At 36.4% G+C, this 27,714-nt stretch overlaps 4 protein-coding genes and 2 long non-coding RNA genes across 9 annotated transcripts; 4 read left to right on the forward strand and 2 right to left on the reverse strand.

The window, feature by feature from the left end:
* The first annotated feature begins 68 nt into the window (after positions 1–68).
* mys (myospheroid) lies at positions 69–6,474 on the forward strand. Of its 2 annotated transcripts, none has more exons than XM_012367268.2 (10): positions 69–251; positions 682–862; positions 1,070–1,385; positions 1,460–1,688; positions 1,773–1,857; positions 2,029–2,676; positions 2,750–3,061; positions 3,237–3,437; positions 3,702–4,205; positions 4,505–6,474. In XM_012367268.2, exons 2-10 carry the CDS (start codon positions 683–685, stop codon positions 4,568–4,570), a joined length of 2,541 nt encoding a protein of 846 aa, XP_012222691.1. In that variant the 5' UTR covers positions 69–251; position 682; the 3' UTR covers positions 4,571–6,474. The 2 variants fall into 2 exon arrangements, with proteins under 2 accessions (XP_012222691.1, XP_012222690.1); XM_012367267.2 differs by lacking the exon at positions 69–251 and adding an exon at positions 320–461.
* Positions 6,475–6,632: 158 nt separating this feature from the next.
* On the reverse strand, positions 6,633–10,600 carry LOC137001791 (uncharacterized). Its single transcript, XR_010891660.1, has 2 exons — positions 9,780–10,600; positions 6,633–9,493 (listed from the first exon to the last, which is right to left on the reverse strand). It is a non-coding gene; the product is annotated as an uncharacterized lncRNA (long non-coding RNA).
* Positions 8,130–13,382, forward strand: LOC105672393 (uncharacterized). The gene is made up of 6 exons (XM_012367296.2): positions 8,130–9,258; positions 11,255–11,371; positions 11,771–11,849; positions 11,936–12,098; positions 12,337–12,474; positions 12,580–13,382. Exons 1-6 carry the CDS (start codon positions 8,849–8,851, stop codon positions 12,879–12,881), a joined length of 1,209 nt encoding a protein of 402 aa, XP_012222719.1. The 5' UTR covers positions 8,130–8,848; the 3' UTR covers positions 12,882–13,382.
* A 177-nt stretch (positions 13,383–13,559) lies between these two features.
* LOC105672394 (tRNA methyltransferase 10 homolog A) lies at positions 13,560–16,187 on the reverse strand. Of its 2 annotated transcripts, none has more exons than XM_012367298.2 (5): positions 15,815–16,187; positions 15,161–15,470; positions 14,939–15,085; positions 14,731–14,836; positions 13,560–14,530 (listed from the first exon to the last, which is right to left on the reverse strand). In XM_012367298.2, exons 1-5 carry the CDS (start codon positions 16,006–16,008, stop codon positions 14,283–14,285), a joined length of 1,005 nt encoding a protein of 334 aa, XP_012222721.1. In that variant the 5' UTR covers positions 16,009–16,187; the 3' UTR covers positions 13,560–14,282. The 2 variants fall into 2 exon arrangements, with proteins under 2 accessions (XP_012222721.1, XP_067217062.1); XM_067360961.1 differs by having other exon boundaries at positions 15,161–15,475; positions 15,815–15,986.
* Positions 16,188–16,283: 96 nt separating this feature from the next.
* On the forward strand, positions 16,284–17,217 carry LOC137001789 (uncharacterized). Its single transcript, XR_010891658.1, has 3 exons — positions 16,284–16,559; positions 16,684–16,886; positions 16,962–17,217. It is a non-coding gene; the product is annotated as an uncharacterized lncRNA (long non-coding RNA).
* A 3,331-nt stretch (positions 17,218–20,548) lies between these two features.
* Nrk (Neurospecific receptor kinase) lies at positions 20,549–27,626 on the forward strand. 2 transcript variants are annotated; one of them, XM_012367324.2, is made up of 7 exons: positions 20,549–21,172; positions 21,256–21,446; positions 21,658–21,919; positions 22,062–22,301; positions 23,349–23,527; positions 23,780–24,446; positions 24,741–27,626. In XM_012367324.2, exons 1-7 carry the CDS (start codon positions 21,109–21,111, stop codon positions 25,103–25,105), a joined length of 1,968 nt encoding a protein of 655 aa, XP_012222747.1. In that variant the 5' UTR covers positions 20,549–21,108; the 3' UTR covers positions 25,106–27,626. The 2 variants fall into 2 exon arrangements, with proteins under 2 accessions (XP_012222747.1, XP_012222748.1); XM_012367325.2 differs by having other exon boundaries at positions 20,554–21,172; positions 23,795–24,446.
* Positions 27,627–27,714: the final 88 nt, after the last annotated feature.

Raw genomic sequence — 27,714 nt, forward strand, 5'->3', positions numbered from 1 at the left:
TCAGAATATTATTATGACATCGCCACCTGGCGGTGACGTGCCGTAAATATATCAAGATTGACGCAAGAACGAACACACCCTGCGGAGTGGCCCGTGTGCGTTGGTGCGTTCGTTCGATGGATTGCCATTTATGGTGATCGACGAGTGAAACATCAAATCAAACAACATTTGGGATGTTGCTGTAGAATAACATAAGAATTGATCGCGAAGGAAGAAAACCGACACCCACCGTCTCGTGCGCTCGCGATTAAGTAAGTAACGTTGCGCTTTTCGAAGGCGGGTCTCGCGTTACGCGCGAATCTCTTTCCGCTTATCGTCAGCTTTAGTCATACATGATGCTGCTCGGCAAATATAAAGATGACGGCATCGCCGCACGTATGAATAAGTCGCGGTGCTCGTAACCGCAGCAGTTTCTGCTCAACTGTTCGATTATTTTTTCTCGGTTTCTGATTAATGCAAACGTATGTGACACAAAGCGTGCATCTCTGATCGTTATCAATTCGTTAAAAGCGTCTCTTTAAATTCTGTGCATCTTTCTCATTTGACTTTTTCACTCATTTTACTGCTTTTCTATTATTTTAATCTTGTATTGTGTGATTGTTCTGCAATAGAGAAAATATTTTTCTATTTATATGTGTCCGTGAAAATTTTCTATATAGCAAAAGATTATTGGTTTTACAGGATGTTCGGCAGCTTGAGATGGCTGATTATATCAGGAGTGTTAGTGGCAGGCCTACTAGCCTCATTCGTCCAAGCCAATTATCCTCCTCCGGAGAGATTAACTGGCATGAATCCTTGTATCAGTAAACAGACATGTCATGAATGCATACAGACACCACATTGCGCTTGGTGTGCAGCCCCAGTAAGTTTATGAAATGTTTACAAAATAAATTAACCATTCTATCAATATAATTATTGTAATGAGTATGTAATGTTACTTATTCTAATAATAGTAATAAATATAGATATACAACTGTCTTATTTCCAAATTATAAGTTCTCAATATTACATATTATAACTGGATTGAATATAAAATCAAGTGTGTAAATTTGAATTTCTACTTTTGCAGAAATTCCCTGAAAAAAGGTGCTTTCTTCCAAATATCAATACCAAGATATTTGCAACATGTCCTTCCGAATATACATGGAATCCGGACAATGTCTTCAGCATGCTACGACATCGTAACTTGACAAAGGGTGGTTATGCTATTGGTGGTGGTGGAATTGGAGGAGGGTATGGCAGCATTGAAAGCTCGTACTCCAACTTTTCATCTTCCAGTTCATCCTCCTCCCATTTTCACAAGGAGAGTTCAAGTGGAAGTGGAAGCAGAAGACAGGAGGCTGTGCAGATGTGGCCGCAGGAAGTTAATCTGAAACTAAGAATAAGTTATTATCATTATATTAAAGTAAAATTAAAATTGTGAATTTTATTAGCTTTACACGATGTAAATTTATTTCAGACGAAGCTTACAGAATGTCTTTTGCTTACTCTCAAGCGGAAGATTATCCCGTGGATCTGTACTACCTTATGGATCTGAGCAAGTCCATGGAGGATGATAAGAAGAAATTATCCGACTTGGGACAATTATTGGTTGAGAGCATGAGCAAGATCACGAGCAATTTCCGTCTGGGTTTCGGTAGTTTTGTTGACAAAGTCGTAATGCCATATGTCAATACAGTGCCAAAATCGTGAGTTTCAAGATGAGTCAAGAAACATATATCTCATGCTGTTTACAACTATGTCAATAACCGTCTGCTTATCTTTAATTTCAGTCTTATCGAACCATGTGATGGTTGCGCGGCGCCTTATGGATACAAAAACATTATGACACTTTCTCAAGACACGAGCAAATTTGCGGTAATAAATTTCAGATTAAATAAAAACTTAATTAATAATATAATTAAGGTTTTGGTTTAATTCTAGATTAAAGTTCAAGATTTTAGACTTTAAAGAAATTTAGATTAAAAATAAACATTCTATTCGCTCACTTTTGATGAGATTTTTTTAAACAAATATTTTTCTTTACAGGGACTTGTGCGTAATGCATCCGTGTCTGGCAACCTGGATGCGCCTGAGGGTGGTTTCGATGCGATTATGCAGGCGATAGTTTGTCGGAATCAGATAGGTTGGCGCGAGAAGGCACGTCGGCTGCTGGTGTTCTCGACAGACGCCGGTTTTCATTATGCAGGCGATGGCAAGCTGGGCGGCATTATCAAGCCGAACGATGGCTTATGCCACCTGGACACCAGCGGTCTGTACACCCATTCATCCCTGCAGGACTACCCAAGCATCTCACAGATCAACTTGAAAGTGAAACAGAACGCAATAAACATCATATGGGCGGTCACGGAGGAGCAGATCAACGTCTACAAAAGATTGACGAAACACGTGGAGGGCTCCTTCGCCGGTAAACTGTCCGACGATTCCAGCAACGTTGTGGAATTAATTCGCGAACAATATGATGCCATCTCTAGCTCGGTGGAGATGAAGGACACTGCCAGCAGCGCGGTCAAGGTGAAATATTTCTCGAGTTGTTTAGGCACCGGACCGGCGATCGAGACGTCGAAATGCGACGGCTTGAAAGTCGGCACGAAGGTCGAATTCATCGCAGAGATCGAGGTCACCAGTTGTCCGGCCAACAGATCAGAATGGAAGCAGAAGTTTGACATTTATCCAGTAAGACCGTGTGGGATTATTGTGCAAATTTGATCGATCGATTTTATACTAATTAATTCTCTTTTTTTTGCAGGTCGGTATTAACGAGACTCTTACGGTGAATCTGGAGATGCTATGCGATTGTGAATGCGAACGCGAAGGCCACATGTACGAAGAGAAATCGTCCGAGTGCAACGGTGTAGGCACGCTTAAATGCGGCGTTTGTGAATGCTACGACGGATTCTTCGGCAAACGCTGCGAGTGCAGTCCACACCAGGAGCTTACCGGCTTTGACAAGCATTTCCAATCGTGCCGACCCGATAACGCTTCACTCGTGGACTGCTCCGGCCGCGGTACATGTGCCTGCGGTCAGTGCGAGTGTGAGGAACGAGAAAATCCAGAGGAGGTTATATATATATGTATATATATATATATATTCCCCCCCCCCCTCCTCATTAAATCAATTAATATACATGTTGAATTGCTATCAATTTGCTGCAATATTATTAAATTACATTCGGTAAAACTAGATTTATTTGTACGACAAATGTTTTCGACATCACAGATTTATATTCTCGCAGATAATATCGGGACATTTCTGCGAGTGCGACAACTTTTCTTGTGACCGCGACCAAGGCAAGCTTTGCTCGGATCACGGCACTTGTGAATGTGGCCAGTGCGTCTGCAACGCCGGTTGGACTGGGCCGTCCTGCAACTGTAGATCCTCTAATGATTCCTGCATTGCGCCGGGAACCACAAATGGTATCCTCTGCTCGGGCCACGTAAGTATTTAATAGCGAGAAAATCATGTTGATTGTTTAGATTGTTTTTATCTTCAAAATAGTTTTAGTATAATACAGTTAAAAATTACAGATCACGTAATTATAATAAGAAATTACTTATTATAATTAAATTACTATTTATAAGTTTTCAAATATTAGAAAAAAGTTTGGAAACTTTACAATCGACAAAACTATAAAGGACACCTTGTATATTTTCGTATACTATTCTAGTAATTCATTTCTTTCGTTTTTCTTTCTGTAAAGGGTGATTGCGTTTGCGGAGAATGCATCTGTCACGAAGAAGGCAACACCCGATACTCCGGCAAGCACTGCAACAAATGCCCGACCTGCCCGAGCCGCTGCGAGGAATTGAAGCCTTGCGTGCAGTGTCAGATGTACGGCACGGGTAATTATAGCGATGCGGAGGAATGCGCGAGAAACTGCAAAGAGTTTGTGCCAGAGGGTGTGGAAACAGTGATCGTCGATGTGGACAACGACGAGGTGCCATGCTTCGGCACCGATGAAGACGACTGCAAGTACAATTTTGTTTACTATTACAACGAGACCAACTGCCTCCAGGTGCGAGCGCAAAACGAGCGCGAGTGCCCACCGCAGGTTTATATGCTCGGAATCGTGTTGGGCGTGATTGCGGCAGTGGTCCTGATCGGACTGGCGTTATTACTGCTGTGGAAGCTGCTGACGACCATACACGACAGACGGGAGTTTGCACGGTTCGAGAAAGAGAGAATGATGGCCAAGTGGGACACGGTACGATACTTTTCGTATTAAAATAAAATAAATTTCTAACAGGATCTTGTAGTAAATTAGATTAAAATTTTGAAAATTAAATGTTAATCTCTACTTTTGATTGCAAATAGAAAGAAATCTTATAAGGATAAATCTATAGATAATTTTTTGTAAACTTTTTTAATAATTTAATAACAAAATATATGATAGGACAAAATTTGTTATAAAATCTTCAACAGAATCTTGGAAAAATTTTTAACATTTAATTTATGTATATCAATTATTTTAATAACATTTTTCTTTTCGCTGTTTTATTTTAGGGAGAGAATCCGATCTACAAGCAAGCGACTTCCACGTTTAAGAATCCAACATACGCTGGAAAATAACGCAGCGTGAGGCAAGGATAACGCGGAATTTTTCAAGCGGAATCGCATCGTCGCCGCGACGTGACGCGATTTCGCGCAATTCGTGTCAAACAGCTGCAAGCATTGACTGCGCGCAATTTGATGTCTCGTTTCGAATGTGGCAGGGATGCGAGATACGCGAAATCTGAAGATCTTCGACGGTATAACAACATCTAGATCTAACGTTTTAGCATATAATTATTTAAAGGAACTAATATTTAAATACGGTATACTCTATATTTTGTTGAGATATTTGTATAGAATGACTTAATACTGCCATATAACATAGAGACTGCATTACGAAACACGCGAAGCGTGCGTCATTTGTTTACGAAGTTGTAACGTTACATCTTATCGCGCGGTTCTAAGAACCACGTGACTTAGGCTAATTTTCATATCCAAGTGCCTTTAATATCACGACGACGATGTGCTTGCATTAACTCTCAGTTACCTTTGCATTTTGCTATCTTGGTTCTCGTTGCCTTCTCTTTCGTTCAGAAACGGACAACTATAAAGAATCTTGTATATCTTTTACAAGAGCAATTCATAAAGTATGATTCGTGCAACAAAATTTGACAATGCATTTAACTTTGGATCTTCTTCGTCACGTAATGTAATCGTTTTAGAGAACCGCATTTTATTTCTCTTTTGCGTGCAACTGTAAGGAAACTCGAAAATGTTTATAGGAAATTGTATAAATGTATAAAGTACTGCCCGACTCGAATAGAAGTAAGTTTACTCCGTGTTATTATAATAAAAGAAAATTGAAAAATGGTGGACTCGGAAACAAATTGGAATTCGAAGAGTAAATTCGATTCGTAATGCAGAATATTAGAGCGAAGTGTATAAATTATAAAATGAAATATTCTTTACTGGAAAACGTTTCGAGATTATTTGATTTCTTAGAGTTTCTTAGATTATTTTCAACCTGAATAAACTAATGTAAAGTTTATGAATAGATAGATTTGTGTTCCTGATCAATGGTATGCGAGCTGTTCTTTGTAATCGTCGAAAACTCGTCGAAAACTCGTCGATAGTGTGGTAAAAACCCAAGATCAGAAGGTCTAGACAAGTAAAAATATTATCGTTCACCTGTTAACTATAGTTCTGGCCTTAGGCCCGAGGGGGAGGGAAGCGATTTAAGCTCTTGTTTAGGGACGTTGGAAATCTTGGAAAGTTATCTCATTGATGTTTATTCAGGTTTAAAACTGTTTAGAATAAAATCGAAACGTTTTTGTAGAATTCTGTAAATCTACATATAGAACATAGGATATCGATATTGTGCGTTATGATTCGGATTGCCCTGCAAATTTTGATGCGTGTCATAACGTTAGCTCGATGATGATAACACAATTATGACCCGTATTATTTCACACACACATCGATATATACATTTATGTAGTCGAGATCGTTATACGTTATTTCTAATGTAGAAAAGATGCAAATAAGGATTTTGGAATGGACCATGAATAATTGTGCAGTGTAAACGACACGTGACAACCGAATTATTCATATTTCAATCTTTTCTATTTTCATGAATCTCACGAAGAACATCGATCTACGAAAGATTAGAATTACGTGTTGGTTTTTCTCTCTATTGTGCCACAGTAAGAAAAGAGAAATAGTGCAATCCAAAACCGAGTTAATCGTTATATTCGTTGTTCATCTAAACAATTTTATTTAATTTTTTTAAACATTTTTATAGTAACCAATTTTATAGCGACCTTGCGAGATTATATTAATCACGTTTGTTTTTCTTTTTGTATCAATTTGACTCGAATGTATTGTTACAGTCACATTTACTTCGTATGCGATTGTTCATAAACACGATAGATTACATGTAAATCCGATATGCGAGGATTAATAAAAACGAGATGTGTTAAAAAGTGCTGTTACTTCGTCATTTCCCCTGCACAGAGCCCGAAAGGAGGATTTCTGGGAATTGATGCAGGGGCCTTTTCAGGGGAGAAGCAATGGCATAAGGGAAAAGAAAATTATAAATTAATATATTTTTTTCTTCCACTACATGTTTTTTTTCAACGAGAAAATATTTTTGTATAAAATACCAAGAATGAGTCAGAAACACTTCTAAATAACACTCTACATATTTTCTCGTTATCTTCGAATCCGAGAGAAGTATTTAAGCTCTTTCGATGACTCACACGCGCTATTTACTTTAGTAGATATTACGTACATCAATGTGTAAACAATATATTGCGAACAAAGGACTAACAAACAAAAATATATATTTTATCCTTTCGTGCAATAAAATTAATGTAGGAAAATTAACCATATTGCATTAGTTTAATTATAGAAGGAATAAAATAATTTAATGAAATGTAAATATTTCTAGAAAATTGTATGTCAATTTTTTCCAATTTTCTCTTTAACACAATTTTTCAATTGTATTTTACGTGCATTTATTTTCTAGTTGCATAATTATAAAAAAAATAGAATTATTAATATTATAAATTAGCGTTTATCGTTTTTAATCACAACGAGAAGGAAATCTTCCAAAGGAACGTAAGAATTCTTCCGTCCTAATAATTTCATTTAAGGTATCCTACGAGAAGGACCATTATCATTAATAGCAATTATTTTTCCTGCAGCGACTTCAACGAACATTTGTTATAGAATAAAAGAATGAATGGAAAGAAAAATTTGGTATCTTTTTTAATGAAATATTGAAAAAAAACTATAAAAAAAGAATAGAGTGGAAGTTCAATTCAAAGTCTATTTTTTGTCTTTTAAGGTAAGTACAAAGATAGAATCTACTGTGTCCAAAAGACAGATGTTCATATAAAAATTTAAAGACAATTGATCTGATTTGACTATTTCTCTGAGAAATACGCACTAAAAGATCGATCAATTGCAACGATATGACATTCGTTATTTTAGGCTCCATTGACTGGTTTCTACATGCGCGTACGTAAATGTCATTTCAACTAGCGTATTTCTTTGAAAACATACTCAAGACTCACACCGTTAGCTCATCGAACGTTAGACTATTTCAGCGATTAACGTGCGACAAAAGAAACAGCAGGTTGGTTAATATATTAAAATGCGTATTTTCCAACTAGTTTACGGCCCGTTAAAATTTTCTAAACGTTAAAAAAGCGCTGCACAGTTTTAGAATTAATAATAATCGAAAAATGATTGTTTTAAACGATGCTTAGTTGAGTTAGAAATCTATTTATAATATTATTACATGGTGGATAAAATTATAAATAGAAATCTATATGTCCGGAATTCATATAATTTATATAACAATTCTGGCCTGAACTTTTTTTCATGTATCTAATACACAAATTGAAAAGAGACAATAATAGTTGAGTTTCTCGGCGTTTTCAGAATTTTGCGCAAACCTTATATCGTTAATCGGTTTATGATCATAATTTCTGCGCATCTTTCCTCATCGAAGATGCGTAAAAACGCAGAACGATCGCGCGATTCGCAATCTTCGCGACGGACGCGCAACTCGCGTGCGCGCTGTAGCCGTCACGTGTTGTTTACACACGCGTAGAAGGCACGAGTGAGCGAGGGAGAGAGAGAAAGAGAGAGAGTGGGTACCAGTACGAGCGTGTAGCAGACGCAGAGAACGGCGCATATGTACGAAATAATACTAGAGCGGTGTATAATACGTCAGTCGGCCTCCATCTCGCGCGCGTCATTGTCGGCACGAAACGGCGCACAAAGCGCATCACGTATCTCACCTTCGGCCGAGTCGTCGAGGAGTCGCGCGGCCGTCGTGTCGTCGTATCGTCTTTCGCAGAGGATTCTCGTAAGTGAGCGGTGGCGGAAGCGCGCGTGTTAATTTTGCATGCTAACCGAGAGCGTACGAGATCGCAGGTAAATGCGAAAGCGACCGGGGGTGCGTAGCACACAACAGCTGTCCCACAATCCGTCTCAGTCCCTTTTCCGTCGTTCCGTCTCCTTTCCGCGCGCTACACTCTCTATTCTCTCGCTCCCCCGTGTCCCTCCCTACCCCCTCGAGGACCTCGAGGCTGGTTGGCTGAAAGAGCAGCGGCGCAGCTGAGGAAAACCCTCGGCGAGGCGAAGAAGGCTGCTCTTCGCATTCGTCGGCGGACTCTCTCCCTCGGTTGTCACGCGCTATTAATACCTTCCCGCGACGGTTGTCTTCGTCTTCTCCGCAAGAGCGACGGCGGTGTGTCCGGTCGGTCATGCCTTGCATCGGCAACTAGCGCGACGACCAAGTGAGGAAGAGAGTGCGTCTCGCGTGCACGCTGGACAGCCAGGACGATGAACGACGATCGACGAGTCCAGAGGTGGACAGAGCGGCTCGCTTGGAACTTGAACCTCTGGATAGATACGTTAGAACACAGGATAGATATGCTCGATCTCTGGAGAGACGACTTGCTCCGACGCTTTGGCGGCGGCGGCAACAACGACGACGGGGACGGCAGCGCGCGTCCGCCGCGCGAACAGCAGGAGCGGCAATCTCCACCGACCGCGATGTCGTCGTCCTCATCCTCCCAGGCAGGGGCATCCTCGTCGCGTCGCCGCGAATCTGGCGCGTTCGCTGGCGACGAGCACGAAGGCTGCCGCAGCGAGGTCTGCCGGTATTGTCACGCCATGGAGAGGATCCTGCTCTGGGACTCCAACTTCTTCATCAACATGATCTTGATCATCGCGCTCAGTATGTCGATCTGGTGAGTAGCAATGGTGATGCTCCGATGCTCGTTCTTTGTTCTCCTTTCCGTCGTGTTAAGGGGCTCCACTCGCGTGTCCTGGTTTAGTCTCGGTCTCAATTTTCCCTGGCTATCCATTGTCTTTTGTGTGTGCAAGATGCAATGCTAGCGATTCTTCATTGCGCTTCTTTCCTTTTCCATCTTCTGCTCATTTATTATCCCTTGTCTACTTTTTTGTGCAACATAACCGTGTAAACTGACAAAAGTGAAATAAAAATTACTCAGATTTAGAATTTATCACTTCTGCGATGAAATAGTGAAGTGAACAATGACAAAGTATAAAGTAATCTCCAAATTATTCTTCATTCTTTTTAAAAGCAACATTTCGCGCATTTCTAATTATCTTGTTGTGACAATAAAATACATATTAAAATAATTATATTTTAAGATAAAATTTCGTTTCCAATTACTTTTTACTTTCGTGACGATGAAATTTATATTAAAGCGATGTTTTTCGACCCGCACATTCGTCATCCTCGTACCTTTCTTTTCGACCTCAAAAACTGCACAGCGGGGTTCTTTACGCCAAAAGAGTCGCGCCGTGCAGTTCGGTTTCCGTTCATCGTCGCGTCATACGACCGGCATCCGTGATACGATTCTCCTCTTACGCTGGCGTGAGCGTTATCCTTATCACGAGTGTCTTAATTGTTGCGCCACGCTACTGTGCGTCTTTCCATTTTTTCTTCATCTCTCGATGTTTTGCATCTTTCAATGACGGCGTTGCGCCGCCCCCCCCCCTCCCCCCGACTCCACCGTGACGTCATATCGCGCCGTACAGCTGTTTTATGTTTCGTGCTCGGCGGGACTTCGCCTTCTAGGTCAAGGCCCCGCGCGACAAACGCGCCCGCGGGGGACTTAGCTTCGCGTCAGCGTGTATATATACCTAACATACATATGTACATCTCTGCTGCGGAAAGGCATATATGTGTTTACGATGTGCAACCGATGTACACAATGCGCATTCGGAAAATAGATACCGCGCGAGCGCGCGGTGATAACTCTCCACTCCGAGAAAGCTTCGCCGATAAAACGCGTGTTTACTATTTCACGCGCGAGTGCACGCACGCACGCACTCGCTTCATTTCCGGAACCGCCGCACATTGCGTCGTTCCAAAGCCGCGCACCTTTCTTCGTATCTCCGAGTTCGTCCTTGACCCAAATTGCGATCGATGATTTATCAAAAATAACGGATGTCTAAAAGGAAACAGAGATTGTCAATTTTATCTCACCGCACACGTTGAATGTGTAATTTTATATCTGGCGAGCACCGCACACAAAGATCAATGTCCGTCTTTCACCGCGTTACTTCCCAACTCGAAAATGAACAAGTTAAAATTATCTGTCTCGCACTGTTTCAAACTACTTTACACCTTGTTGACTCTTATCACGATGATAAGATGAAAAAATCTGATTTATATATTATTAAAAAAAGCTGCGATATATACATATCAATTTTCCTTGGGCATCTTAAGAGATATGAGAAAAAATCGGGCAAATACTTGAAGCATTCATTTATTGTTGCATTTCCCAAAATATTTATCAAGTGTTAAATTCAAAGCGGTCGCAAATTGTTAATTTGGACTACGATAAGCTACTTCCTCGTAGCTAACTTTACTAAATACGCACTTTAATTTGCGCGATAGATTTTATCCGAGTTTCATGATCTTCTGATAGCTGCAAAATAAAGCAAACGATAAATTTACCAGAGTCGATACAAAGTTTAATTAATTAGTTTCAATTTAACTTTTAATTTAATTCAATTTAACTTTAATTTAATTATCTCACTTCGAAAAAAAACGTGTCTAAATCTTTGCGCTCGTTTTTTTTTCGGTTTGAAAGAAATGTAAAAAAATGAACTATTGAAAGCAGTTGCAGAAATTCATAAATATCAAAACTTCTTCATATTTATCATTCAGTCTTCATAGAATCACAGGATTTACAATGTATATCTTTGCAGGATCTACGATATACTGGGCCTAGCGATAACGCGGAGAATCTCCAGTGTCCTCTTTGCATATTTCGCGATGCAAATGACCTTCGTCTTCATCTTCGTGGATACTCTCGCCCCAGCAGTGTGAGTTTACCGAACAAAAATTTTCGTACTCTTTTACACGTTTCACATTACAAATTAATTTACATTGCGAATAATTTACGTAATAATTCTATTATTAATTATTTCGTAAATTATTTACGTAATTTTATCTGTCATTCATTAAAAAAAATTAATTTATTGTTAATAAATAAACGTAAACAATTGTTTTATTACGCGTAAGGTAATTAATAATTATTACGTAAAATATTTATTTATTAATTATTATAAAATTAATCTGTTGTAAATTTTATTTGTCATTCTTAAAAACAGTTATTAGTAAAATTCATTACTAATTAATGATAATAAACGATTTTAATGATTCTAATTTTAATAAGGATCTATTATTCGCGTTCAATGTAAAAAAATACATAATTACTTTAGGGAATGCCGAAGAGTATGCAGTAAGTTGCACTGGACGTGGAAGAGCTTGCGACGGCTGCGAAACAAACAACCGGGACTGGTAAGTTTCTTTTATAAATATCATTTTCTTTCTTCTTTTGGGAGCTTTCATCTCTTTCACTGATTTTTTTGTTTATTATTTTTCAGTATTGCATCCTCCTTTGTGCCGTGGCCTTTGGCCTGTATCTACTCGGCCGTATCAACCTGTCGAGCCCTTGCTGGTATTGGAGCATCATATTTGGACCTCTGATACTACGACTACCGCAAAAATTGATTGAGAAGACATCAGGATACTTTATCTCGCGTAAAGGTAATTGAAAACGCTTTGAATTTCCTGAAAAAAAAAGAGACAATTTAAATCCTCGACAATCTCAAAAGATTAATGCAAATTAAATTCAGAACTTTTAAAAAATTATATTAATTCAATTGAAATTCATTTAAATTAGTTATTAATTCAGGTATTTTTTTATATACTTTTTTTGTTAGAAAAATTTTGCTGAGTCATTTTCGACAAGTCTTTATCGAGTTTTTTTTTTCCTCTTTTTCAGAATGGCAGTGTGACAGCGAGATCGATGACGAGTTTTTACCATTGGTGACAGAAGCAAATCTTCAGGTGCTGAGTCGCGTTGGAGAGACGGGTGACCATTCGCCAACGCCAACGAGCATATTGTCGGATGGTCAGAACGGTACGATGATTTCTTCATTTGTAACTCCAATGTGAATCTTGTGTTTCTCTATATTCGACGTTCGATAATTTCAGAAATTAACTAATTAAATTAATCCGCTTGCAGAATCCTTCAATGACGAGGATTACATAGAGGGTCTTTACGATATAGCACCTAGTATGCCCTCGCACGAGGAAGGCAGCACCGACGGCGTGGAGCTCTCAGAGTTGGAGCTCAGCGTCGGTGAGAACGACGCCGAGGAAGATGATATCAAGTTTCAGACCGGCCATTTCGAGAAGAGTTCCTCCTCGTCGTCGTCCGAGGAGGGAGCCTTCGACAGGAAGATAGTAACAGTTAGCAGTGACGAGAGCAACGATAGCGATTACGAGATAATCGACAAGGAGGAAATAGAGAATATAAAAATGTGATAAAGATTGATCAAGATTAAGAAAGTAACGTATTATCGCGCGTGCGATTAATTTAATCGATTAGGATAAGAAAAAAACTAAAAAAAAAAAAACATCCTGTAATCGGCCGTGAATGTGAAATGAAATTCGAGCAACGATGAACAATAATGATTTCGTTTGAATCAGGAGATTGAAAATGACATTAAATCAATAAGTAGACTTTTTAGCTTGAATTAACTCGTCGATTTGTTTAATTTGAATTGACTATTGAATTGAAATTAATTTCCTTTGTTGTCTCTCGATAGCAACGTGTATTTCACGCGGATACAAGTTTTCCGATCTTGATGGCTTGAAGGACTGTGAAGGATCGGAAGAAACCAGATTTATTTTCATTTAGACAAATAGAGATATATATGTATAATGCGGTATTATAATATATATCGTATTTAATATCTTTGACGTCAAATAGGCGTATGTACATTTGCAATGTAATAAATATGCACCTGTGTACAAACATTTTAACCCGAGGACAGTCAGTTCACACGTTTGACCTAATTGCGATAAACGATGACTAATGGCGATGCTGTGCGACAGTAAGAATGCAACACGAAACGATCAACTAGAGGCTGCACTCCGGTAACGCGAGCAAGCGTTGTAGCTATGTAAGAGTGTATTATATTGTAATATGTGTCTGTGAGATGTGTAAAAAAAAAAGCGCAAGAAGTTGCTGACAAGATGTTTGTCGAGTCTGACGCGTTTTTGTAGCCCATTTATAAATTGGTGTTTGCCGTCTTGTCCTTGTCTACGCATCTCTACATTTGAAAAAATACACGACGAACGATATAAAAATATACTATTGTTATTATGCAAGTTTCACCCCTGCGCATAGTAGTGCAACTGCAAATTTCTGACAGCTTTAAATAACAGCAAAAAAGATTCTTCTATTCGCTATTCGCAAAAAAAAAAAAAAAAAAAAAAAAACTAAAATAAACTTTTAATTTATATAAAAAAATTTGTTTAATCAAGAATTTGATCAATTTGATTAAAGAAGTTATACTTTGGTGTTTTACAGAAATCTATATTTTGCAATAATTTAAAAAATTTTTATTTGCTTAATTCTCTTCATGCTTCTGTCGTTACGAGCCCTTTTCCCGATTTTAATGGTTATATTAAACCCAGTTTTCAGATATTTAAATAGGAATATTTAAATTTTTGCATGTATATATATATATCAAATTTTTGCCAAGTTTGCAGAAAATATATTGACAAGGCTTATTAAGTAACACGAGAATTCTCGTGCTATGACCAATATATAACACGTGGCACGCAAAATATGAGAATCTTGTTCTCGTATCGTATCTTTAATGTGTTAAGGATTACTTCTCCGCGCTTTGAATCTTTGTTATGCCAGCATTCGCATACCTACGTTGAGCATAAATTTTCTTCTAAAATTTCTTTCGATATAACGTCATATTCGAGTTTACCATTGCTCTCTTCATCGCGAGCATCATCTTCGTCGGATGGAGTCGTGGTATTCGACGGGTCTCGCGACTCTTCCTCTTTGGGTTGTGCAGGTACAATCGGTCGAGCTTTCTTCCGTTCTGGTAACACCTTCAAGAATGCCTCCTGCCAAGTATTGCCCTCCGTGACTCTCAACAATATTTCGAAGACTGAAAAAAGTTTGATTTTTTTTTAATTTCAAGATACAGCTCCATATTTAAAAACTTGATTAGAAACAATGTCTATTTATTCAAACATCTTGAAACAAATTGAATTCTACTTAAAATTTACCATAAAAGTAAGAGATTAGGAAACCTCATATAAGTTTATAATATTGATTTGGGTTTTTTTTATGTTTTCCACTATTTACCGTGATCAATGGTCAATACTTTTCTCGCCTTCATCTGTAAAAACTTGTCCAATGGCAACCGTCCGTGTCTAATACCCGCCTCTATCGCTAGTTTGTGGCATATACCCTGCATTTCAAACATTCGATAAACAGTTACATAGAATACATACGTAGAATGGAAATAAATGGGCACATTTACAGAGAAGAGCAAAAAAAAACAGAATCTCACTTTATGTGAATTGTGATCAACAAGGCCGCCTATGATATATACACAATTCTGGTCTAGATGATCAATTATATTCTCCGACTCACTTGTGAGATAGATGATCTTGTCCTTGGAATAGACAATTGTATACGGCATTTTATGAAATTTTACCTACAATCCAATTAGATTCAAATATTTATTGAATTGTTTTAATTGTAGAATAAAAAGAGAATAGTAACAACATACATCCCAGTGTACATATCCGTTGTGCTTTTCCATGTCAGCCTGTGACTTGCCGGTAAAACTAGTGAGAGAGAATTGCATAGGCGCTGTCGCCCGTCTATTTAAAGTATAACACCTCAATATCTGCTTTGTCAACTTTGCAATGTCTTTGTCAATCATTAAATCATCAAATGACAAATCGATGGTCACTGTGAGTCTGCAAGGGCTGGCTGCCATGGTGCTGCGTTTCAAAAACTTCCTGGATGGACCTAGACTCAGGTTATTCGCGCGCGCGTACGCACGTTTCTCCCTTGCCTTAGCCCTTTCCTGCAACCTACACTGATAAGTAAATCATTATAATGCGTAACATAAAATTTAATTACTATAATAAAAAAATTATTTTAATTATCAATAAATCAGAATATTTTAATATATATTTTTCTATAAAAAAATTGCCGTATGTTATAATATAAAGATAGCAAAAATAATAAATTATACATAACTTTTTTTACACATTCCTACAAATATAAAAATTGTAAAAATAAAAAATTGTATAAAAGCATTTTTTTATTATATAAATACAGAAATTTATCTTCAACATCTAAACAGTAAAAAGAATACGATAATTATAATTTACAGAATTTTGTATACTGTGATCGCATATCATGGATTCCTAACCTCTTCTCGTCCTTTCGTTCCAACCATTTTTCTCTTCTTTTCACCCTCTTTAATTGACGTTTGCTCATATTTTTCGGCAGCTCAAGTAACTTATTTAAAATGACAGTATTATTGTCTTCTACAGGATTGGAGTCAACCATATTATCAGAAAACTGCCGATTTTCTTCATTATAAATCGTATCTGTGTGCGACATGCTTGATGATTAGATATATTTCAAAAGCGCGAAAAGATACAAATTTCAATCTAAAAATCGTGGGCAGAGTGTACAATACAGAGGGTAATAAATTCCCTAAATTGTGATGTTAGTTGTGTCCTCTAGGGCCACTTTTTCCAACGTTGGTTAACTTTAACCGACTGTTAACATTTCAGAATAACCAGCTTAAAACTCGAAACTTGTATATACATATACATATACAAGTTTCGAGTTTTAATCACAGACTTCTATATATTACTAGACTGCTAACTTCCCAAATTTCGCTTATGTGCTATGGCCCCAAAAAGCATGTGTTAAAGTGTCTCATTGTGCACATGCGCAGAAGCAAAAAGATATATATAGTCAATATATTCTCCATAATACGGTTCTTCTAACCTATAATTCTAATCTTTTTACATGAGAAAAGTGATCCGCGATACGTGATAAAAACGTCATAAAAAGAAGTCAACAATGCCATTTAAATGTGCTGTTTTAAATTGCAAAAGCACAGCAGCATACAGAAAGAAAAATGACAAAATCTCTTTCTTTAAGTAAGTATTATTTAATAAAAATATGTGGTAGAATTATATTGTCGTGACACTGCTGTTTTTTGATCATTAAAAGAAATTCTAAATATATTTAGTATCAATGTTAATAAATTGTTAAATAATTTAGATTTCCTATAAGTATACCTTATTTATTGGAACAATGGATAATAGCAATTAATAGAACAAATTGGATACCAACATCATCAAGCCGTATTTGCCAATTTCATTTTACTGATAGTGATTTTGCAAATACATCAAAAGTGAGAAGATTAAAAGCAGATATTATACCCACTCAAAATTTATATGATCAAAGTTCTGATAAAGATTCAAGTAAGTATATCAACAATTGCACATATAAAAATCAGAAAATTATTTAATATATGAATTTTATTTTGATTTATCTAGATTCAAATGAATGTAATAGCGAGAATTTGGATGTCCAAACTTTAAGTGAAACAGATATTACTGCACAATATGATACTGCTGATACAACATACAATACGATACAGCTAGGTACAAAAATAATAAATTATAATATATATTATATAAAAATCAGAAAATTATTTAATATATGAATTTTATTTTGATTTATTTTGTAATAATTTTATATTTTTATATGTAATTAATTAAAATAATATAAAAATAAAATATAAATGTAAAATGTGTGTATTTTTTATTTATCCTTAAAATATTTTATATACATATATCAATCATTTTATAATATCATTTAATAAAAATATTAAAAATAATATATTTTATATACAAAAACATTAAACATTAAAAATAATATTTCTTATATACAATTTTAGTGTTATACATTAGTATTTTTATATAAAATGTTTTGCATACTACACATTTTATAAAGCTTGATTCATTTAAATTAACTTAGCTTAATAATATTATTTAATAATATTATTATTTTTTTAATAGATTTCTGTTTTTTGGACGAGATATTAGTTAATTGTATTATGTATGTGTGTTTATATGTGAATGTGTAGCATGTAGGGACATACATCACAAAGCGCATGCGCAGAAAGGAATACTTTATGTATCGTTTCGTACATAAGAAATGAAGACGCCTTATACATAAGGAGTTAGCAGTCTAGTAATATATAGAAGTCTGTGGTTTTAATGCTTAGTTCCACCAATGTAGATTAACTTTAATCTTGGTTAACTTATTCTTCATCTTTTTCTAATTCTTAGAAGTAAAAAAAGATGACGAGTAAGTTGAATCAAGATTAAAGTTAATCTACGTTGGTAAAACTGAGCATAAGTTGGCTATTCTGAAAAGTTACCAGTCGGTTAAAGTTAACCGACGTTGGAAAAAGTGGCTCCTAGTGGTGTGTAAAAAAAAATTGTTCTAGATAAAAATAGGCTGTATCCACACAAACTTGCATAGGGTGTTTACGATAATTCAAGTTCGAGTTAGTTTCACTAGGACCAAAAAATGAGATATACATAACCATCTAAAACCTTTATGATTCATGACAACTCGACGCTGTCTTGTATTGCTTGAGTTAAATTCATTGAATTTGTTGAGTTTAATAAATATAATTATATACATATAAATATATATATATATATATAATTATATCTATTAAAGAGGTATACCAACACATACATACCAACATTATTTGTTTCTTTCATAGACTGATTTGCAGTTGACATTTTTTTATTACAATAAAATTTGCTCAATAAACTCAACAAATTCAATGAATTTAACTCAAGCAATACAAGACAGCGTCGAGTTGTCATAAATCATAAAAGTTCTAGATGGTTATGTCTATCTCATTTTTCGGTCCTAGTGAAACTAACTCGAACTTGAATTATCGTAAACACCCATAGGCGCATAAACATATGCGTAAAGAAATAAATTGGGCCTTAAGCAGATGCCTAAGCAGATGGAATACTGTATGTTTTCCAGCAAAGGACACAAGTTGACACAAATCTTTATTCGATATTCAATGAGCAACAGAAAGAATAATACTTTTGTGTCGCTTGTGTCTCTTGGTGGAAAACTACCACTATTTTTATGTGTAATAAGGCCGAATTTCCACTGAACGCGTCACGCGTCGCGTTATCCGCTGCGTCACGAATTAACCAATCAAAACATTTCATTTTATTGCATTATTTGTCGCGCGAATAAAATGGGATATTTTGATTGGTTAATTCGTGACGCGACGGATGACGCAGACGCGTGACGCGCTTAGTGGAAATTTGGCCTCAGACTCTTTCTTGTCCGAAGCCACGCTCATGCAGCTCCACTCACATCGCCTTAGCTCGATTACGTGAGCCAATGAGAACATAGAACATTGCCGTTGGCGGAAACCCACCGGATTGGTCTGGGGAAACCCAAGCGGCCAATGACGACTCAAAGCTGACATTCACGCATTTGATTGGAACGCAACCTTTTAGTGACTAGCTTCATACACATGCATATACGCTATGTAAGTTTGCTGAATACACCTTAAAGGCCATCACACACAAAATGACATAACTGCATATGCATAGCATAAGACCGTCTCGACCAATGAGCATGCTATGTAAATCAATATGGTGCCTTTATGCTAGATGTTCATCTCGAGACGGTCTTATGCTATGCATATGCAGTTATGTCATTTTGTGTGTGATGGCCTTAACTGCGCTGTTCTGCAGTGTAGGCAGTGTTGCTAGACGGGACGCTTTTTCTCGCGCATGCGCAGCGCTGCAGCTATGAATCCAGCGGTGTATACGGCTATATATAGTGTTGGGTGCTGGCGGGAGAAGTTAGACGTTTGACAGGCTACAGGAGAAGGTTTAGGTGAGTACATGTAAAAAATAATAATATTTATATCATATATATATTTATGTGTATTTTTTGTTACGCGAAATATGGATAGTTCAAAAGGAGCCATTAAAAAGACGCATATTAAAAATTTTCAAAATTCTTGATTAATTGACGATTTATTTAAAGGATGGCTGGCTCCTCATCCTACGGAAAATAAAGCAATTTGTAACTTGTGCAATATTACCATTAGATGCTGTAAATCAGATTTAATACGGCATTCACAAAGGGCTAAACATATTAAAAATTGTGACAGTAATTCTCAAATAAGTCAAAGCCAAAGCCAACGTTCCAAAAATTCTCATATTGAAAACGTTAAACGAGCCGAAATTAAATTAGCAGCTTTTTATTCTGAACATAATGTTGCTCTTTATACCGCAGATCACTTAGTTCCTTTGTTAAAAGACATTTGTATAGATTCTTCAATCGTGCAAGATCTTTCACTGGCTCGATCAAAGTGCACCAATATTATTAAAGAAGTTCTTGCAAAGCGGGAAATTAAGAAAATTGTTAACATTTTACAGAATCAAAAATTTTCAATTTTAATAGATGAAAGCACGGATATTGAAGATACTAAAATTTTATGCGTTCTTGTTCAATTTTTTTCTCCGTTAAAAAAAAAGTTAAAACACAACTATTAGAATTATTAGAATTAAATGCTGCAGATTGCTCTGCAAATAGTATTTTTGAATTATTTAAAAAACTTTTACAAAAATATGAAATACCTATTACAAATATAGTTGGAAAGCCAACTATACATTTAATTTTATATATATTATATTTACATTATTATATGTACATTAAATTTTATTAATTATTTTATTATTATAAAAATAAACATAATATTTACATGCGTTTAATTTATTATTATTTTATTACTTTTTATCACTTTTTAACGATAAACAAAATTTTCTAATAATTTTTTAATAGAAGGGTCTACAAGTGCCTTTTTTTTTCCTCAATTAGTACACCGTTGAGGCCGATTCTCAAGTGCGTTCGTGAAAAAAAGCGTCCCGTCTAGCAACACTGCACAGTGTAGGCACAAAAATAAATAACATTCCCTAAGTAAACATTTTGCGCGAAATTGAAATGGTCGGATCAAGCGTCCCTTTTCATATATCTTCCAAAAAATAGCGTATGATTATTTAAATATATTGATATATGTCTCAAAGTACGATATTACGAATAATTCCTACATTCGTTTATTTACTTCGACAAATTGTGTGATTAAAAATAAATGCGCAGAGGAATCGTACATATATACATATATATAGCTATCATAAAGTACAGTAGCTTCATTGTAACCTCTATCTAACGAATCGACAGTAGCTTCATTGTAACCTCTATCTGACGAATCGACAGTTTACCGCCATGATCTAATCCTGTTTGATCCGTTACTCGGCGCCGCTAGTATATCAATATTTAGGAATCACCGCACGCAAGCTTCATGTGCACGATTATTCGCGTTGCTCGTGATGGAATGGTATAATACATTATTCCTCCGAAAATACAGTTATCGCGTCTCCGTCAATCGATCAGAACGGCTCGATGTAACCGCTAAGCAGAACCAGGAGAGAACGTTTGCAGACCTCACAAACTCCGGTTTTTTATTAAGCATGTGAACCTCCTTCCGGGTTTGCATCGCTACGACATATATATACATAGATCTACGTATATTTAAATATACACATGTGTATATATGTATGTATATATAGATGACTGTAAATAATGGTGTTTTGGGCTGTTGTTTATTCGCTGGCGATATTCCTGCGCTTCGATTCCATACAAGCAAGTAAGTATTCTTGCAATTATATTTCTGATGTGAAAATGTATATTGTAATGTTAAATGTTGATTTGTTTCTTTATTCTTATCAGAGCCAGAATCGCAAGGTTACTGTGCTCCATATAGTGGCAAGATTTGCAAGAAGTATCTCACTGGTATTGGAAAAGTGTGGTTCAACGATTCCAATGATAATCCTGGTGGATGGCTGAACGAGAAGATCACATCAAATCTCTGGGAAGAATTAATTGAGACATTAGACGAACCATGTCGCTCAGCTGCAGAGGTACAACATTTTATAATCAGCTTTAAATTGTATAAGAATATTGAAGTCAATTGCCTAATAACTACTGATGAATAGACTAACAATTAATGTTACTAAAATTTTTGAAAATTTAAATATACTTAGTAATTTTTTAACTTTAGAGTATAATAAAGAGTTTCATCAGACAAGTGTTTAAGTAGAAAAAAAATTTTTTTTTTTTTGTTAATTGCAGAAGATGCTATGTATGTATGCATTTCCACTGTGTCATGAGTCAGTCGGTCTGCCTCTGTGCTATGAAGACTGCATGGCAGTGCGTCAGCAGTTTTGCTTCACACAGTGGGCAGTAATCGAAGACAACAAGCAGCGAAATGTTTACATTCGTTCACGTGGACACTTTACGTTGCCAGAGTGCGAGAGTCTGCCCAGGGTTAACAAGGAAGTGCTCACCTGTTCGCACGTACATCTCACCGATGTGGATGAAGAGGTCATTACTTGTAAGTAATCTCATTCTTGTAAAAATAATTGAAATTATAAAGAATTAATTATTACAATATAAGATAAAATAAAAGTAAAATACATTTAATTATAATAGTTATTAAATTAATTGCTGATCATAACATTGACTGATTTCTGTAGATGATTGCATCAGGGGCAACGGCAGATTCTACATGGGTAAGGTCAACAAAACACAATCTGGACTCGACTGTCAGCTGTGGAGCGCACAGACGCCGCACAGCCATTCACTACCCGACGTCTTCCCACAAATTCGGTACGGTGAGAATTATTGTAGAAACGCGGGCGGCGATGAGCCGAGGCCGTGGTGCTTTACGACCGATCAAGTGATACGTTGGGAGCATTGCAATATCCCTGTATGTGGTAGGTATAATCGCAATACTTTATCAATAATTATACAGGGTGTTTCATTTTAATCTAGCCAGGCGAATATTTCAAACGCTGTTGAGTTTAGAGAAAAATGTTTCAGACAAAAGTTGTAGGGTTCAGAGGGGGACACAAGATGGTGGGCTTGAGTTTTTGAAGGTTATATAAAGGTCAACTTTGTTTTTTTAAATGAAATGTAGTATTTTTTATTGCATATTCTGAAAGAATATAAAATTCTGCATTAAAATTGTCTGACACGTTTTTCATGAAAATCCATAATTTTTGAGGAAATTTAGCAAATTTAGCAACCTCGAAAGTGAGAGGCAAGGGGACTCACGTAAATCAAGCACCCCGATGGAATCAGATTTTCATCACGTCCACGCCGTTGATTCCGGGTAACTCTAAGAACGAGAAATGTTCATGAACATGTACAAATTGATGCATGATTCTCTTTACGAAAAACAAACATTTTTTCTTTAATTGCTAAATTTCCTCAAAAATTATGGATTTTCATGAAAAACGTGTCAGACAATTTTAATGCAGAATTTTATGTTTTTTCAGAATATGCAATAAAAAATACTACATTTCATTTTAAAAAACAAAGTTGACCTTTATATGACCTTCAATTTTACCTTCATCAAAAACTCAAGCCCACCATCTTGTGTCCCCCTCCGAACCCTACAACTTTTGTCTGAAACATTTTTCTCTAAACTCAACAGCGTTTAAAATATTCGCCTGGCTAGATTAAAATGAAACACACTGTATATTATTCTTATCAAGACAAGAATTTTTTATCGATAATTATATATAATTTCATTTTATAATAGTAAACCATTTTAATTGTATTAAAGCTGATTAGAATTACTAGCAATAAAACTTAAAAATATTAAAAGAGAAATGATTAAAACATTTAAAATATTTTCTTATTCGTCATTTCGTGCGGAGTATATTTTCTATGAATATTTTTAAAATAAATTGATAATTCTCCTTATCTTTGATACAATAAGCAGCAATCAAATAATAATTCAATATTTTTTCTTGCAGATAATGTCACTAAAGTGGAGATTGAGTCGAAAGATATGATGAACGCTCTACTTGATAACACTCTAGTATTCATATTATCTGCTTTGGGCTTTGTAATCGTGGTTGGCGTAATATTGTCTATTCTTCTGAGCCAAAGACTGCACAAACGTCATCGAGGCTATAATCCGACTGATAATCAAGTATGTTTACTCTTTGATTTTGATTATTCTATAAAAAAACTTTCTAAAATTATTAAGAAATTATTATATATATATTAGAAAATGATTAAAGTAATTTGATGAAGATAATATTTGATTTATTTTTGTGTATATAATTATATATATATAAATAATGATGTTATGTTTCTTTTTCATTTATAATTAATATATTTTGAAGTTTATATTCATTCTTTCTATCTATTCACGATTATGTTAACTAATAATTATTTTAAGCATTTCTCTTTGCAGGACGTAAACATTGATTTGGACAAACTGCCGAACAACGAAGCGTACCATAAGACGAGCGCTCAACTAAATCCCAAGCTGGAGAAGCTGGAGTTCCCACGTAATAATATCATCTATGTGCGAGATCTTGGTCAGGGCGCCTTTGGTCGCGTGTTCCAGGCACGCGCTCCTGGGCTGGTTTCGGGCGAGGAGTTCACAAATGTCGCCGTGAAGATGCTGAAAGAGGAAGCATCAGATGATCTGCTGCGCGACTTCGAGCGCGAGGCGTGCCTGCTCGCAGAATTTGACCATCCGAACATCGTCAAACTGCTCGGCGTGTGCGCACTCGGGCGACCAATGTGTCTGCTGTTCGAATACATGGGCCGTGGCGATCTCAACGAGTTTCTGCGCTCATGCTCGCCCGGTAACTACATCATTCGGTCTGTGTTATCCAGTACGGATGAGAGCGGCGGCACGGCTGAACCCTCGCGGCTCACACATATGGATTTGATCAACATCGCGCTGCAGGTGGCATCCGGCATGGTGTACCTGTCCGATCGGAAGTTTGTCCACCGTGATTTAGCGACACGCAATTGTCTCATTAACGATCAGATGATCGTCAAGATCGCTGACTTTGGGCTGTCGCAGAAAATTTACTTGCAGGATTATTACAAAGGTAATCTCTTTTGCTTGCGATGATCACTTTTGACATATAACTTAGTTTATAAAATTAAAAAATTAGAAAAAAAAGTTTTTCTTTTTTTTAGACAATTTATCAACAAAATTTGTTTATTTCTTGCTCAAATATAAAAATCATTCTACAATTTCTCGTAATTTTTTAGAATTATATTGTTCAAAGTTATCTTATAGCTAAAGTTTTTAATTATTATTTGTAACTCAATTATCTTGTATCTCTTCACATAATGGTCTGTCATACATTGTTATATTGACAATAATAATAACAACATAGGAGACGAGCAAGACGCTATCCCAGTCAGATGGATGCCGCTAGAAAGCATATTGTACAACAAGTATACGGTCGAGTCAGATGTGTGGGCGTTTGCTGTGTGTCTATGGGAAATCTTCAGCTTCGCGCTGCAACCGTACTACGGGATGACGCACGAGGAGGTGGTCAAATATATCAAAGAAGGCAATGTATTGCGCTGTCCAGACAATACGCCGCAGTCGATCTACGATCTGATGAAACTCTGCTGGAACAGACGACCGTCGGACCGGCCGACCTTCCGCACAATCCATCAAACTCTTGATGGCATCCGGCAGGAACTCGAAGCGGAGTGCAAGTCCGATAGCGTGCCGCTGCGCATTCGCGTGTGAACGAATGTGTGACGATTGATTTAAGCGACACTAAAGGACATCATTTATGTGTGTACTCACATCACTTATCTCGATCACATTTCCAAGTAAGTAATACTGTATTGTGTGTCATGAGCGAATGCCCGCCACCCCAGTTGGATTTTTCCCGGATCGGTCGTCGGTCACGAGAGGTAAGAAAAGGACCAATGCGTAGAACAAGGGTTGCGATATTGCATGAAATGCGATAACTTCTACTTCTACTTCTTCTTCTAAGATGGATGTTCGTCCTCATTGAGACTGCCTCTTTTACTTTGCCGGAAACCTTTTTTTCCGGATATCGAGTTAGCTCGATTTATCGTTCGATTAGCTTCCGATTATCCAATTGGGGCTGCCACTTGCTTGATTTTAAAATTGGAGACTTTGGATTTAGTTTTCTATTTCCAATTTTCGGTCTGCTGCATTAAATAGGCCGAATTAAAGATAATTTTAATTCGATCATTTTTATAATTTCGCTGTTTTAATGTTTATTGTCATATTTATTATATTTGCAACTAAAATTATCTTAGGTGTAAATTCTATATACATATATATAAAGTTTCAAGAAAAAATCTTTTATATCTTTTTAATCGTCAAAAATGTATGATATTTATGTATTATTTCTTTCTTGAAAAAAAATTGTATATAATTATTCTGTAATTAATATATATATATATATATATAATTTCGCGTAATTTGCAAAATAATTATGTGAAATTCTATTGCTTTGAGATATTTATAAGTGAATTTATCGCATTATTCTCGTTTGCTGCAAATATAAAATTTAAAAAATTTTATATAATACTCTTAAAAAATTTACGAATTGTTTATATTAATTTTTATCTCTGTTTAAAACTACGATCTTTTCGGATAATGTGTAAAAGGCGGCAGCCCTAATTACCGGTATCCAGATTCAAGTAACGCTTTTACGAGTAAAGCACATTGTCTGTACAAATAAATATAAAAGTGTGGCTATAAAAGCGTATTTAGCGTCATTTAGAGGCTCTTTGATTGTTAGACGTGTGTTAGGTTGTTAGATCGTTCGCTGTACCAAAAAAAAAAAAAAAAAAAACAAACAAACAAAAAAACAAAAAAAACTACAGATAAATCAAACTTATATTTAATGTGCTGAGATTAACGAGAGAAGTTATGAGGAATGTTAAGCGAATCATAAACTGTGCGTGTACACACTGCAGAATTGTTGTAAATTAAGAGAAAACGAAAGCGCGCATCACGATATTCTCCTATCGATACGAATCCCACAAATTTTCGCGAAAAAATATTGTAACTCAACATTCGTGACGCGTAGACTTTTTTTTTTATAAATCATACACTATTATTTGACGCGCAATGCTTCGCCAAGATTCGACGGAGCAGTCGAGTTTCGCATTAGCACGTACAATATAGTGTACGATGTGGACAAAAAAAGGCTGATTGCTCGGCTGTCTTATTTGTAACTTGCGATCTTCGACTCGCATATTGACTGCCTTGTTAGGGGGATAATTTATAATTTTCAGCTAAACACGCAACGACCGGAAACGAATAGATCGATACTAGCCGTAATTCCTATCACTGCCGCGATCACATTCCAGTAAATGTTTATCGTTAAGCAGCATACGCCAACAGAGAGTCACACTGTACTCTATAAGTATAATGATCTCTTTTTTTCAATATTTTCTGCAACGTAAGAGTTTACATAGACTGCGTGTAACGATAACTCCTCGCTTTGGTCGCTTGATTTATTTTCAGAAGCGACACATTTTGCGCGCGTATATATACATATCCGTTCCAGTTAATCGTTCAAAGCACGCATACGTTAGTTTAGCAGAAAAATGTTTTCAAGTCAAGCTATGCTGCCAATGCGCCGACAACGAAACAGAATCAAGGAATTGATTTCCACAACGCCTTAAATGCATATTTAAAAAGAAAAAGTTTTCTATTTTCAAATGTGAATTTAAGACAGTTTGGAGGCGAGTTTTCGATCAATGCTCTTCCATAAGTCTTTTTACATTGTACATTTGCGCTTTATATTCTTTTTTTTTAAAGCATCACTATCTTATCGGGATGATGTGTACGTGTTGTCTGCGACCAAGAAAATCTGCTACCGCCATTATATTGTATACTCATTGGGTTCGTACATAGCGACGTGTGAGTCCTAGGCTCTTCGGAGAATTGCCCGACGAATGTTCTAACGTGGGAAACCCGCACGAAATTCTTCCAACAACAGATAATCGGTATAATAATTCTCTGTAAATAATCGATAGCGCGTCTTACGAGTCTGTAATAACCGCTGACAATACTGTTTATATTGTATTTCTACCGATTTATATACTACCGATCGTGTACTGTTTCGAGCGCTCTTCTTTCCGTTGTGTAGGTTCTATAATTGTATCACGCTGAAGTTCTATAATCTAACTGTACCGCCGAGGCACGCCTCGAAGACAAGTGTGAAACATTACCGATATGTACAACCTTGACGAGGAATAAAAAAAAACAATCAATTTCATATTATTTGGAATTATTTACAGAGCGTCACCGGACTGTCGTTGAAATTTCTAGGACAACCTTGTTTATTAACGTATGAAGCTGAAGAC

Source organism: Linepithema humile, chromosome 8 (genome assembly GCF_040581485.1).
Source record: "Linepithema humile isolate Giens D197 chromosome 8, Lhum_UNIL_v1.0, whole genome shotgun sequence".
NCBI lineage: Eukaryota > Metazoa > Arthropoda > Insecta > Hymenoptera > Formicidae > Linepithema > Linepithema humile.